Raw genomic sequence first — 15,301 nt, 5'->3', positions numbered from 1 at the left:
ACAGCACATCCTCATGTTATTTTCAATGATAGATCACACAAAATGGCCTTGCACAGACATTGTCTTAATTCATGTGTCTGGTAAAGTAGACTAACTCCTTGAAAGCTTATGCCATAGTGTTAGTCTTTAAGCTGCCACAAGATTCTTTGTTTCAACCTTCCCCAGTTTGGTGCCCTTCAGAAGTGTTGGACTACAGCTCCCATTATCCCTGATTGGGGTAGATGGGAGTTGTAGTCCAGTAATATATGGAGAGGGCACCAAATTGAGGAAGGCTGTCTGGTTTTATACTTCATTTAAAGGCTGGCAGACTCACATTTTCTAATGTCAAGAGCATCAGTACATAAAGGAAAGTTCATACTGAAGTATTCACACAATGGGAAGTGGGGAGAGATGATAGATAGATAGAGAGAGAGAGAGAGAGAGAGAGAGAGAGAGAGAGAATGCCATCTTTGTATTTCCTTTGTGCTCAAAATCACATCCAGAAGTATCTTTAGTCTTGTAGCCAGCTGACATGGGAAGGATAAGTCCAGGCCCATCTCTATCCAGATGACCCACCCTTGACCCACACACCCCACACACCTCCTGCTTCCTGATGCTATCTTGGAGATTTCATCAGAGAAGGAAAAGAGCAAAGGCCACAATATGGATGGCAGAAGGGGAAAGGATTTTCTGCCACTTTACTAAAATTCACTGCTTCAGATTGGGCCCGTTCTGCTCTGTCTCCCCATCACCTCTAAAGGAAACAGAAGGTGTTGGGGAAATGTCCTCAAAGCACCATCCCTGGTGGCTTGTTCAGTGCTACAGTGTTTAGTCAGAAGTGTGGACAAAGGTGGCCCAATACAAGTTGGACTGTGATGCCGCCACTGATCCAGTGAGGCCCTGGTCCACCAATTGATCAGGGGAAAACCATCACAAGGATCATCACAATCTGTGTGTAGCTTAGATTTGTAAGGTACCCTGAATCGGGACATGACGACACCACAATTGGGTTTTGTTTGGAAACAGCCTGACATGAGTCACAGATGAAATTTATACTCTGAGATTAATGCTTGATATATGCAAGGGTAAGCAACCTGTGGCCCTTCAGATGTTACTGGAGTCCAACTCCCATCAGTCTCAGTCAGTGGTCAGGGATGATGGGAAGTGTAGTTCAGCAGTATTTGGAGGGTCACAGGTTGCCCAGTCAGGGATGCTCATGCAGCGGTCCCCATAGGATGACCTTCTATGAGAAACAACTTCTCCCAATGTCAATTTTTTGTGACTGGTCAAAAGCAAATTACTTCATAGGATTCCTTTACTCCAGGTCAGTGAGGTAGGTACACTGTTAGCCCTCAGGCTGTTAAAAAGCATTGTATCACTAGTTCCCCCAAAATCTGACACCTGCCAGGAATTTTGAACTTCTAGCATGAATAATCTTCTTGGCCAAACATAATAAGAAATAATAAAAATACACACTCCTGCCCCTCCCCCAGATTCCTCTACCTGGGGCATTGTTGCTGCTGAACATCAATGGGGATATCAGTGGCAATTAATGTTCTCATGAAAGTGCACAAGAAGGGAAATGCCCAATTAGCCTTTAGCACAGTCCTGGGAACTGCTGAGTATTAATCCTTGCTCCGCTTCCGACTGATGAATTGCTCCACATTGCGTGCCTCAGTTTCCCACTAGTTAACAGAGGGACACTTCTTCTTAATGAGGTCTCCTTAATTTGGGAGTGCTTTTTTAACTCAGAGGATTATTCATACTTTAGTCACAGAGCATTTATTAGCTGGAAATTCAGCATCGCCTATGCTGGGCTGTGCAGAATTTTAAAAGCTAAGCTGGGCTGGGCTGGGCTATTACAATGATTAACGCTACACACGTCCAGAGAGTCTTTCATCTGGACATCTGACAGAGCTTCACAAACGCTAGTTAATTATTATTTGGTGAGAGACCACCCAAGGGAAAACCATCATATGGAACGCTGTGTGTCTTGATTATTGTCCCCTGCAAGCCTCAAGGCAGGCGTACTTCCAAGAGGAATATGCTGCTTCCCTGAGAGATAAATAAGCCAGCTGAGGACTGTGCAAGAGGAGAGTGAATGGGTTGTTTCTATTAACTGGTAGTCAGATAGTATTGTTAGCATTTGGGCCATCCTCATGTCCGAAAGTCTCACTGCACTTGCTGTCCTTCATATGCAAAATAAAGACAGTCTCTTTAGTTCCTGGCGCATCAAGCCCAAGCATAGGCAAACTTGGCCCTCCTGATCTAGCCCATTAAAAGGCTGTAATAATAAGCCGAAAGTCTTTTTCAAGTCTACCAAGCCTATGGAAGTGCTGATGCTAGCAATGACCAATTACCTTGATTGATTGGCATATACAGAGAGTAAAAGTATGGGCTATACTTAAACCCATTTGCTCTCACATGGTATATTCTGCGTACTGCTAAGGTCTATAGAGCATTCTTTTTTAAAGAGTTGGGCATCTTTTTTCTTAAGGCTTCAACAGTTTTGAGGAATGGATAAGACTTTCCCTTGCGAGCACAGTCTGCATCTATTTCACTTGCTATCCCGTTAAAGTAGAAAGGAACAGACATAATGCTATACAGGTGGTGGACAGGGCGAAGAGGTCCAGTAACAGAAAAAGAATCTCACCAACAGTAGTAGAGGGATAAGGAAAGAGTCTAGTGAGCTTGGAGTTGTAGGGCAAGAAGTAGCAACCTAATGGTGGGAAGAACAGGAATCAAGAACCCATTATGGGGTGGTTATGGAAGGTACATGGATCTGTATGAAGGACATGCTGGGATTTGGCAGATGGCAAGGCCACAGTGGAATGGTGATGACAGCAGTGTGTGTGCAGTTTTAGGATTCTGCCCATCGTAGAAGACCATTTCTGCCACAATGGTGTTGTTTCTCTCTACACTTGCTTCGCCCCAGAGTCTTCCAACACTGAGCAAGTGCTGTATACCCTCCTAAGAAGCAAGGAAATGGCTCTTCCCCCTTCATTAGTATTGCAGTCTACAAGGCTAGTCCAAATGTATTTTGCAGCAAATGGTGTCTCCTCGCAAAGGCACACAGCGTCCAAGACTAACTACATTGTTTTTGCACCTGAGACATAAAATCACCAAATGCCTCTCCCTGAGAGTAAAAATATTATAATAGTAATAATTTAAGGAACTGGCTATTTGCTGCCATTTGACGACACCTTAAATTAGCTGCCTGAAGCAGGTGCCACACCCTGGCTAATAGTAGGGCGAGCAGCCCTGGAACTGTATGATTCAGCAGTGATCTATGACCCTGAGTGGTGAATGGGGAACCCCTCCCACATTCCTTCCAGCCAATCAGCAATGTCTGTTGCTTGTAACATCCAGAAGATACTTGGGGAAGGGTCGAAGCTCAGTGGTACAGCATCTGCCTTATACAAAGAAGGTCCTAGTTTTGATCTCCAGGTAGGACTGGGAAGACTTGCCCAAAACCCTGCCAGAGAGCTGCTGCCAGTCAGTGTAGACAATACTGAGCTAGATGGACCAGTGGTCTGACTCTGTATAAGGCAGCTACCTATATACTCTGGTGAAGAAAATGACGGGGGAGGAAAGGCCACAGCTGGCATGACTTGCTCACCCACTGTCTCTCCCTGGCTGCAGCCATGGCACAGAATGTGCCTGTGTAGCTGAGCCTCACACTCTGAATGCTCTAGAGGTGCCTCCTGGGACTCTGGGTGAGCAGGAGGAGGAGCCTGGATTGAACTCCTGGACTTTGGCCTGCCTCTATCCCTTCTCCCGCTCAGCTCCCAAGGCAGCAGCTCAGTGTTTGGAATGTACAGGCTGTTAAGTTACTTCACAAGCTGGGAGGGAACAAAGCTAGGTTCGGCCGAGGCGTGTTCGCTCCTTGTTTTGCTGCACTTTTGTTGACACGGGGCTCTGCCAGACCCGGGGGAGCTCTGTTTTCGCGGAATGGAGAAGGTGTAACAAAAAGAGAGGAGAGCGGGATGGCACCACGGCCTACAGCCCTCTATCTCTAGGCACACAAACGCACACCCTTCAAGAACCCTGGAGGCACCGCACCCATAACCGCTTTTGCCAGTTTACACAGCTGAGGGCGAGGTGTGGGGCAGGGCAGGGCCAAGGCCAGGCCAGTTCGTGCATCTTTGGAATTCCACCTTAAAGGCATCGCTTTGCCCAGCGCCTCACCTGCTTAAGGTGGAAGCGGCCGACCTGTTGCTCTGCCTCCCGGCTGATCTCAGTTGCTAGGGAGAGAGAGGGGTGGAATCACGTAGGTGTGTCACCACCAGCGCAGAGAAGGAAAGGAAAGTCCCAGGAAACCAAACGACGCTTGCAAGAAGACCGGGGATGGCGTGGAGGAGGAGGCGGGTGTATGTGTGGGCGCGCTCCCTGAATGAAGAAACTTTTTTTTTTGTATACTAAAGTCAGAGGGAGGGCCCGACAGACTCACCTGTGAATAAGCGCGCAACTTACCTGGCGCGTCAAAGCGCCATTTGGGCGCAGAGAAGAGGGCGCAGGAGGAGCGGAAGGGCTGCTCCAAGCCCTCGCGAGGAACTTCCCCTCAGCCCACACAGAGTTCCTGGCAGGCGCGGGGAAGGGGCGGGTTGACCCGGAGGAAGAGCCGGGCTGTTTTTCACGTGCGCGCCTGGCCCAGCAGCCAGCATGCAGGAGAATAACTTCTTCTTGTCGGCTCTGCAGCCGGAGGATGGCGTGTGCTCCTTGGCGCTGCCCTCGGACAAGCAGCTGGACAGGAAGAGCGAGGCCCCCGACGCCGCCGAGGGGTTCAAGAGCGCCCGGGTGCAGGAGCAGGTCCGCATGAGGATGTTGCAGAAGAGCCACTCGACCCCCAGGACCAACGGAGCGATGCTGGACTACGCGGAGCTGAAAGGTAGGCGAGGGGAGAAATGAAACTGGGCAAAGGTTGTTCGTTGCAGGGGGGCGTCAGGTGGTAGAAAGAAACCTTTGGGTCGATTGTGTGGGAATTGTGAAGGGTCGGTATTAAACTACGTTTGACTCAGAGTAGACCCACAGAAATGAATGCACATGACTCAGGCTCATTGATTTCAGTAGGTCTGCTGTGAGTAAAAATTAGTTGGATGCCACCCATTATCTAGGAAATTGTTGCAATGTTCTGGCGAGGTAAGTCAGCCTTGCTACTCTCATTAGCCTGAGAAAACAGTTGCTTGGTGGAGGCCACCCCTGGGGAGTTCAAGGGTGAGGTGAGATGGGAACTCCAGGGCCTCCCAGCTCAAAGCTCGCCACTCCTAACCCTCTCTCCTGTTTGTTGTGCGAACTCTTCTAACTCTGGCGGTGCAGCTGCATTAATCAAACTGTGTGATAAAATGGCACCGGGCAAAAAAGTGCAGTGGAGGAGTTAGCCCAGCTGTGTTGTTGATTCAGATGCTTCAACCAGGAATATGCCCTTGTTGAGGTGGTTGTGGGCTTAGTCAGCCAGCCAATGTCGTAGGTTTATATGCTAACTATCATAGACAGAAGGAGAAACTGTCGCCAATAGTTTTTATGATAATAATAGGGCTGTGTTACCAAGACAGCTTCCTCTCTGGGAAGGTGGCGTGGACCCTCTCAAAGGTTTAGTCTGGGTCACACTCAAGATACGCAGGCCAGACAAAGGTTAGTCACAACTGAGAATGACTAAGTGAGATAGCAGAAGAATTCTCCTCTCCAGCAATTTGCCTTGCCTCACAGATTTAATCAAACATGAGATTCGGTCAAATATCCCCCATACCTTGCACTTAAACTGCTCTCGGTTTCTCCAGCTGTTTATTATGCAAGTAATTTCTACTGGTTCTTTGCCTCCTGCTGCTGTCTGCAAAACAATCATTCTTCCTGGAGCCACTGTGCCTATGGTAACATTATGCTAACCTTGCCAACCTAGTTTGGACTACTACTTTGCAGCTTTTATGTTGTTTATTTTACATTTATATTCCAGCCAAGGATCTCAAGGTGTGTGGTGTGGTTCTCCTCTTCCCCATTTTACCTCGCAACAACCCTGTGGGGTAGGTTAGGCTGAGAGAGAGTGACTGGCCTATGGTTACACAGTGAGCTTCATGGCTGAGTGGGGATTTGAACTCAGGCCTCCCAGGTCCTCGTCCAACACTCTAACCACTGCACCACACAAGGAAGCAACCCTGGTTCTGTGGACAATTGTCTCACTTAAATAATTGGCTTAACCTGAGGGAATAAACCACCCTCGCCTCTCCCAAGCTGCCCCTTAGGGCATAATACTGTCAGGGACAATAGTAGGTGCACCTTCTTTAATTCTCCCATCCACACAATTTATGTACAGCAGGGCTAGGGAATCTCTGGCCCAGCAGATTCCCAACTCCCATCTGCCCCAGTCAGCATGACCAATGATCAGGAATGATGGCAGCTGGAGTCCAGCAGCATCTAGGGAGCCACTGGTTCCTCAGCTCCGATCAAAACCTAGCACTATGTTGAGGAAGCAGGAGGGATTGCTTAAATGTTAACACTGTGGGTTTTATTTGCCACTCTGTCCTAGCTACTCAGTTATTATGGGACAAAGGGAAGTTGTGGGTGAGTCCTCGGTGTCGTGGGATTTACACCCAGGTGCATAGGAGTAGTTCACTGGCAGCTCCAGTGAGCTTGATGGCTGAGCAGGATATGGATTTGAACTTGAGCTTTCCATGCTCTACTGATAACTATCCATTTCCTCACACTGAGTTAGAGGAGAGATGGAGCAAGCGTCTTTCAACAGTAGGGTTCACACTCTGAATTTCCTGAGTCATCCTGAGAAAGGTGCTGCATCTACAACAGCTGTGTGACAGGCAAAAATTCATCTGATGCAGTTTTCACCACCCACAGCACCACTAAACCGAAGACGCTTGCGCTGCTGTAATGCCTGCTAGTTGAGTAGCTAACAGAAGGCTTCTGCTGGAGATGGGGAGATGTCACCTCTCTTCAGTAGAATTATAGTCTTGAAATCCTTCCAGTTTCCTTGATGGCACCAGTGACAATTATGCTGCATTTAATTACTAGGCTCTCATCTGCCACACCCAGAAAAGTGTTTTGGAAGGAACCAAGTGGGTCTCTTTACATGGAAGTTGGACATATTTTAGTTCTGCTCCCACTGCTTGTTTTTCACCGCTGCATTTGGAAACCTAGATTGCAATCCAGAGATTAGGAGAGGTCACTTGTAATTTATGACCCCCTATCAGGTTGATGTATTCCATTCATGTAAACGCCCTGCCACAAACGCCAGGGCAGGGTTCCAGTACGGTACAAAGTTTCCTTTGCTTGCAGAGTCAGACTGTTTCCTCTTTCAGGTGCTGGCTAAACAATAGAGGTAGAAAGTTTCTCACAAGAACCTGAGAGTTTGTTGTTTAGTCGTTCAGTCGTGTCCAACTCTTCATGACCCCATGAACCAGAGCACGCCAGGCACTCCTGTCTTCCACTGCCTCCCGCAGTTTGGTCAAACTCATGCTGGTAGCTTTGAGAACACTGTCCAATCATCTCGTCCTCTGTCATCCCTTTCTCCTTGTGCCCTCAATCTTTCCCAACATCAGGGTCTTAGTTTGGGATTTTCTTCCTTACGTTTCTTGTGATTCTGCCTCAACGGCCTCGGTGTGTTTTACCAGTTGGAAATAATTCTCAGTTCATTGCCTATGTCAAAATGCAGCTAAATGCAACTGGGAGGCCAGAGTTTAAACCTCCACTCAGTCATAAAGCTCACTGGGCAGCTTAAGGCAAATCGCTATCTCTTAGCCTAATCTAACTCTTAGGGATGTTGTGAGGATTAAATTGTGCAGAGTAGAATCATGTGCACCAATAGTAATAATTTAACTTCTCAGTAGTGCATCTACGCAGGGGCAGGGGCATTGTATACACCTGGAGAACTTGTGGCCTTCCAGGTGTTGCTGGACTACAACTCCCATTACCCCTGACCTTTGGCCATGCTGATGGGGTTAGAGTCCAGCAATGCCTGGAGGGTCACAGGTTAGCCACCCCTGCTTTATCAGGGTGTGATGGTGGATCCCGTATGTAAAGTCAAAGGCACCGTTTACTGTTCTCCAGCCTTGGCAGTGCTGCAGTGAAGAGTGGGATAGAACTGTTCAGTTAAGACCTTGGGTTACATTTGGTGCTGATCTCAATGGTTTCTCCCTCATGAGCTAGTTTCAGTCTTGTCATTGTTTGACATCCCGTGAAATGGGAACAAGAACAGTTCCTGGAATCAAAGGCTCAATTAGCAGCTAACCTGCTTAACTATCTCTGCAATACTCAGAGATTACTATCTCTGCAATATGAGATTGCTGAATAGTGGCAGATCAACAACACTGGATGGTGTTACCATATAGCCTTTGAACTACGCTGAGATTAATGATAGAACACCAGAGGGTAGGAAGCTCTTGGACACACCTGGAGCTCACTTTCTTGATGACTGCACCCACCCTTTGATCTGTCACTCTCGTTCTAATTGTGGAGTCTAGTCCCACACCCTGCACTGGTATGTCTGTCCTGTCCTATGCAATGCTGTCCTTTGGGCTGACAGGAGAAGGATGGGCCTACCTGAAAGGAGATCCCAGTTCCTGCCTGTATTCCCACAATCCTACATGTCTCAGTGCAACCCATGGATCCTAAACAGGTTTGAAACCTTGTTAATTCAATGAAGGCATGAAACACTTCGATTTTGAGTTTGGGGAATTATACTGCTAAAGTCCTCCATTCCACCCTCCCATTGTTAGGATTTTGATGGACCTAAAATAGATATTCAAGGTGGCAGACACTGGTTCCTGCATCCAGACAAGGCTTCTTCTACATGTGCTTTTAGTCACTGCCCTGAGCCTGATAGAGTGGTGTGTCGTTAAGAGCTATAGAACAGGCAGAAATCCAATAGGAGCAGCTTTATTTTGTGTGGTGGGGAGTTAATTTAGGTCAACAATGTAACTTCCTAGTGGTTGGAATATTGTGCTGTGGCTTCTGAAAACTTGCTTTCCACAGCTTTAATAATGCACGTGCTTTACCGTGTGATGTGGTCTTATATCCAAGAGAAGGAAAGCCATCATTCAGAGCGTACACCCCTCAAGTGTATCCCATTCAAATCATTGGGACTTCCTTCTGAGTAAACCTGGTTAAACCTGTGCTGTAAGGGTGTGTTCACATTAAAAGGTGCTCACACCTTGGCTAGAAACAAATTAGGGACAGCTTAAGGACCCCAATCAGTGTGGAGTAGGTTTGAGAAACAACAGCATCAAACAGAAGTACCTTAAAACAAGGTGCAGGGTGCATATGCATTTCTTGTGGACACAGTAAACTGAAGTGCTCTTGGACATCCAATCTGGGTATGGTGAAATTTGAAGTGTCTCATCCAGATCTATAGGATCTTTGTAACTTGAGCGCAGATGTGCCCTCAGTTACACCGATCCTACAGGTCTGAATGAGCTATTGCAAATTTTACCATACCCAGAATGGAAAGCTGAAGTCCTGCAAAACATCCTCTTCCCTCCTCTCATCAGTGATGGAGTTGAGGTGCCCTGATTCTTGTGCAGAAGATGTGGGGTAACTGGGGGTGGTTTCTCTCCCCTCCCCTCCTCTGCCCTTTCCCATCTCTTCCCCTCCTTCAGGTAGAAGGTGGCACTGGCACTCTCTAGAGCTGATCCAATCTATTTAGGGAGAAGCACAGCCTGACCATGGTGTACCTGCCCTAGGGAAGTGAGAGCAGATGTTGTGTGCATCTGTAGAAACCTTGAAGCCTGGCGGTGGTGGCAACAGTGATAGAGACAGGAGAAGGGGCTGAGCAAAGTGGGGTAGAAGCTGCTGCAGGGGAGACGATGAGAGGTGCAGTAGAAGAGGCATGACTGTAATCAGAACTGGAACATCCTGCCAGCTCCCCCGGCCATGCCTATCAAATTTCACAGGCAAGAAGCTACTGAATAACAATGGCGAAAACATGCCTCATCCTAGGGCAGCCTGTGCCAATCTGGCGCCCTCCAGATTTTGTCGGACTCCAACTCCCAGCTGTGCCGGCTGGGGATGATGGGAGTTGTGGTCCGAACACCATACGGAGGGCAGAAGGTTGGCAAAAAGCTACCCTAGGGGGCTCATATGGACAAAGGGAAGTGAACTCTCCTGGCCTTCTCCCTTTGTTCAAATATGGCACCTTGTTATTCATGGTGGCGTTTTTCTTCTTCAGCACATATGCCTCTGGTTACGTCATAATCTAGCACAATTTTAGAGATGTGGAATATATAAAAGTTAATAATAGGCACTTACATTTTTACCACATAAGTCTTTCCTCAGCAATCTTCAGATCTTTGCAATGGCAAAATAAAATTGGCAGTCCCTTTTTAAAAATTGCTTTTAGGACAGATTATGATCGTCCCTCCTGCTGTGACTCTTTTCATTGTGTGCTGTCTCATGTGCGTGCTGCCGCCTCTCCTCCTGCAACAGCGGGGCCTCGCCCTGGTCATAGCGATCATTATTCTGAGTCTGCTACTTCTTTTTTCAAGTGTCTGCTTCTTGGGCTGATTGGCTTTGTTGCCGTCTTCCCCTAGCCTTTATAGACTGAATGCTCCCTTGCCTTGCAATGCCTGTACAAAAGCACACCTCTAGTCAGTTTTTTTTTAAACCCAGATAATAAGTGGCAAACAGCTCCTTGTTTTCACATCAAAGCCATGCCCTTTTATATGAAGCTTTTGCTTTATTATTGGGTTTTTAAAAAATGTTTGGAAGACCTGCAGAATGAACACATAGCCAAACTTCTGGGTTTTTTAAAACTGAGAAATATAACCAATTTGGTGTGCATAACACCCAGAAATTCATTTCTATCATCTGTGTCCTGAACGTAGTCTTAACACATGTAGGTGGATAATTGACTTACCAATGCTAGCATGTTTGTATATCATTAACACTACTTGTTGAATTGTCACTGTTGTTATTTTAGATTCATTTAAATCAGGCGTAGGCAAACTCGGTCCTCGAGTTGTTTTGAGACTACAATTCCCATCATCCCTGACCACTGGTCCTGGAGAGCCGAGTTTGCCTATGCCTGATTTAAAATTTTAATGCAGTTCTCACAGTCTGTACATATTGCATTTCATTTTCATATGATCTCATTTTCCGCCCTCTTTTCAGTGTAACAAAACAATGTATTTCCAACACATCGTTTCTTTCTTTGAGGCATTCCACGAGGATTTAGTGGGCACCATTAAATGGCTGGAAAATGTTTTGGACCTAGAACAAAATGTTGCAGTATGGAGTGCTCCTCCTTCAGTGTTCTAGGCAGGCAGCCATGCTCCTTGAAATACTTGACTTAATTCCCCACCAATGGGCTTTCCCATCCTGTCCCCCAGCCCTGTCCAACAGCATTCCATGCCCAATGAAAAACAATCAGAGAGTCTTGTGGTTGTGGCAGAGGCTTCCACTGACCCAAGGCCACTTCATTAAATGCATCTGAAGATGCAAGCTTATGTCTACAAAAGCCATTATAAATGTTACTCATCTTTAAGGTGCCTCAAGATTACCAGTATTTGTTTTCACTGCAAGAGACTTAACACGGCAACCCCTTTGACTTTTTTATAATAAGAAAAAAATCTCCCATTGGTGCCAAATTTTTTTTCATTGGAAATAGCCTGAGCAAAAAGTGACACCACCTCACTTTCCCCATGGCAACAACCACCTTTGTGAGTGGAGGTTCCATGGCAGCTCTCGAGTTATTATACAATTCACTGAATGTTACAAAATTTTAACTTGGGAAGAAAACTGCTTTTTTTTCTGCGATGGTGGCCTGCAATGGTATTGTAAACTGTGGGCAAGTGACAGAGGGGCCCCTACCTCTTGCTTTTGCGTACCTCTCTCCACCCATGTGCAACATTCCAAAGCTCCCTTTTCATGCATTCAGGAGTTCAAATGTAGGCCTGCCGGTGGGCAGTTTCTGGATTGCGGTGGTGGTTAAGGCATTGGAGGCTATAAGAGGGTATGTCAGGTGAAGGTCCAAGCGCTGTTTGCTTGCAAAGTCAACCACTCGAGCTTGTTGAGAACCGCTTCAGCCTGTTTCTGAGCTGGAGACACTAGGAGGGGCAATGGTGGGATGCATTCCAGACAGAGGAAGAGTGACAGCTGTACATAATTCATACTTCCTTTTTAGTCAGACACCATACACGATAAAGAAAGCAGCAGAATAGGAAAGGGAGGGAGAGAACTACATACAGATATGCATCATTATGGTTGCTGGAATGCTCATAAAAATGTCTGCTGTAGCCAGAGGCAGGTATAACACAGATTTGTATTTCTCCTATGTACATTTCAGCCCCTCTGACCCACAACATCCATGTTCTGTTAGCTCTAGGGTTCCCCCTGCCAACACATTTGACAATGCATCTGAGTACTGTCTTGGGCAAGCTGCTGTAAGTGTCCAATGGGACAATGGGGACCACAATGTACAAGACTGAACTGAAAGTGGCTGTGGAGACATCTGCACCCAAGTTCCTCATGACGGATGGATTGCAGGACTGTGTGTACACACAGATATGAGAGCTGGGGTAGCATTGCAGACCGAAGAAGTCTACATTGTAGACTCCGCAGTTAAATCTGATCACTGAGGTCCAGCACCGAGGGCCTTCTGGCAGTTCCCTCACTGCGAGAAGCCAAGTTGCAGGGAACCATGCAGAGGGCCTTCTCGGTAGTGGCACCCTCCCTGTGGAACGCCCTCCCACCAGATGTCAAAGAGAACAACAACTACCAGACTTTTAAAAGACATCTGAAGGCAGCCCTGTTTAGGGAAGCTTTTAATGTTTGATGTATCATAGTATTTTAATATTCTTTTGGAAGCCGCCCAGAGTGGCTGGGGAAGCCCAGCCAGATGGGCGGGGTATAAATAATAAATTATTATTATTATTAATATTAATATTAATATTATTTGCCTCAAACTCATTAGGTGACCTTAGACAAGCCACTTGCTTTTAGCCAAAGCACCCTCATCCCAAACATCTGTAATGTGTGTAGTATGCAGGGCTTTTTTTTCAGCCGGAGATGACCATGACACCCATCCCCAATTCTAAAATTTATGATTGGTGGCCTCTTCTTCAGTACTTCCTAACACCTGACATTTTATTTTCCAAAGTGATAGCATGCATGGTGGCATAGTAGCTGCTACAAGGAGAGGGGCAGTAGTGGCATCTGAATGTTTACACCTGCTTCATTTAACAGCTGAGATCAGAAGAAGTCTAGTTTTGTGTTGCCTCAAGTCTCCCTTGAAACAACGAGGAGAACCCTAGCATGAGATTCATCCAGGGTTAATTATCTGAATCTACCAATGACTCCTCCCCAAGAGGGAAAAGGGCTTGGCTTTTGCTAGTGCTGCTATTGTTTGTTAGCCTTACAAATGTATAAATTATGTAATGCTTCTACATCCTGATCCAACACATCATTCAAAAACTAAGCTGTGTTGATTTCAGTACAATTTACATCTAAAGAGGCATAGCTTGCCTTTCGAAGTGCATAATAAATAAATAAAACATCCGGGGGTGATTACATATGTAAGAACCCTTGGCTCCTGTCCTTGTACTCCCAACACAGAAGAACTCTTTTTGCATTAAAGCACAAGTAGCTCTAGAAGTCTTAAAAGGAATATGAAAGAGAGGGATGTACAGCATAGCGACCACTTTTCACACAGTTCAACACTTATCGTAATGTGGCAATGCCTGGAAGCAATTATAATCTGTCCTTATTTTAGCTCTGTTGTTGCTTTGCCCTCACAACAGTCCTAAAGGGTAGGTTCTTACTGTGGCCTTGTTGCAGATGGGGGAACTGAAGCTTGAAAAACAGTGATTTGCTCAAGTATATGCTGAGCAGAGATTTTTGGCTGTGTACATACTCCCTTTTGCTCTGCATCCAGTGTGCTCCCACCGCTGGTTTGAGAAACAGTGGACACACGATATTAGCCACAATCCAGATCTCTCCTGTACCTCTCTTATGAAGTATTCCATGTATTCTGTGCCCCGCCCCCCCCCGGAACTGGCTCCAAACTTAATTGAAGAAAAATAACACCATAGCTGTGTTTTAAGCCTGTAATATGTGCACAGTCTTAGATTCAGTTCCAAATTAAGAATTCTATCCATAGTTAGCAATAAGTGGTGAGAGAGTTCAAACCTGGCAGATGAAAAAATTGTAAGCTCTACACACTCACTGCACACACACACACGAATAAGTGCTCTCTTCTCCTCTGCAACAGATTAAGTCTGCAGATCAAAGGCAGACACTTCAAGAACAATTTACCTCTGTTATCTGAATCTTTGGCTGGCTGAAAGAAGTGGGGAGGGTGAACACAAGACCATATCTCAATGTGTCCAACTGCTTAACAAGTGGGTCAGTTTAAAACCCATATAGCTGCAACTCCTGGGGGATTCAGAGCTAGGGCCGTATATTCTTAAGGTATATTAAATAAAGCAGCTTCATAGTCATTCATTCTGGAAAAGCTATCCGTTCTGTGAAAGCAATGCAGCAGCCTCTCACTTCAGTTGGAGTGGGGCACTTTACCCAGTAGGACTGATTTTTACACCACTGTTACAGGGCAAAGGAAGTGCTGGGCGTCATGTATAGACTCCAGGGTAACTAAAGGGTGACACTGAAGTGGAAGGTGGGTGCTTTATTAAAACAGGTTTCACAGCAGATTACATGGTCAGGTTCCTCCGCCAAAGGACGAGTCCAGTGTCTCCTGGCTTTGCTACTGAAATGGCTGGTGGGTAAACTTACAACATCAAGTGCTGTCTTGGTTCTCAGTTTTGTCCCTTCCCTTCTCTGTGTGTCATCTGGACTCTCCCCTTTTTTCTAATTTCCAAAGCGTCATACATGTATGTTTATCCATAATCTTTGATGTATTCATTAAAAGAAGAAAGGAAACTTTAAAAGAAGATGCATAATGCTGCTCTGGGGGATAGGGTTTTGTTTTGCTTTTGGTGTTGTCATGGGTGCTGTCCGCTTAACACCGTATGCCGTTGGCTTCTGCTGCAAACTAGCAGAACTAGTTTTTTTTAATAAAAAAAATAAAGTGCTTGACCTTGGAGAGGAGAGAGATGGGGCTGAGAGCAGTGAGGGCATTTCCAAACTAACCCAACTGCTCTAAAAATGTTTCTCCTATCTCCACTCCTAGTTAATTTAGCATGTGTGTGCTTTGTGTGAGCTGATCCAAACAGGCTTTTTGAAGTACGGCAAGATGAGGCAATGCCTAGGCTTTGTTGCACGATGGAGCTAAAATTAAAATCCCAGGGAACTTGGACCCAGCAGATGGAAGGATAGAGTTTATTTACGCATTTTGAAAAAAAAAATATACCGCCCACACATATAAAAT

At 46.1% G+C, this 15,301-nt stretch overlaps 1 protein-coding gene and 1 long non-coding RNA gene across 4 annotated transcripts in view; one reads left to right on the top strand and one right to left on the bottom strand.

Annotated features, from left to right (window-relative positions):
* The window catches only part of LOC310695978, a 53,994-nt gene extending 49,349 nt beyond the window's left edge, over nt 1-4,645 (bottom strand). The window contains exon 1 of one of the 2 annotated variants that reach the window (XR_014520373.1): nt 4,430-4,645. This is a non-coding gene — a long non-coding RNA (uncharacterized lncRNA). The remainder of the gene's footprint in view (nt 1-4,429) is intronic. The other variant, XR_014520374.1, reaches the window with a different exon arrangement.
* Nucleotides 1-15,301, top strand: part of PKP3 (plakophilin 3) — a 66,637-nt gene that overhangs the window by 19,064 nt on the left and 32,272 nt on the right. Inside the window, exon 2 of one of the 2 annotated variants that reach the window (XM_083480823.1) lies at nt 4,678-4,867. The exons of the other annotated variant lie outside the window; for it this stretch is intronic. Within the exon in view, the coding sequence (XP_083336949.1) occupies nt 4,678-4,867 (190 nt within the window). The remainder of the gene's footprint in view (nt 1-4,677; nt 4,868-15,301) is intronic. 2 annotated transcript variants of the gene reach the window in all.

Source organism: Podarcis liolepis (genome assembly GCF_965112155.1).
Source record: "Podarcis liolepis genome assembly, chromosome: 1".
In the NCBI taxonomy this organism is placed as follows: Eukaryota; Metazoa; Chordata; class Lepidosauria; order Squamata; family Lacertidae; genus Podarcis; species Podarcis liolepis.
The sequence above is the reverse complement of the archived record's forward strand: the minus strand, read 5'-3'. Positions and strand labels throughout refer to the sequence as shown.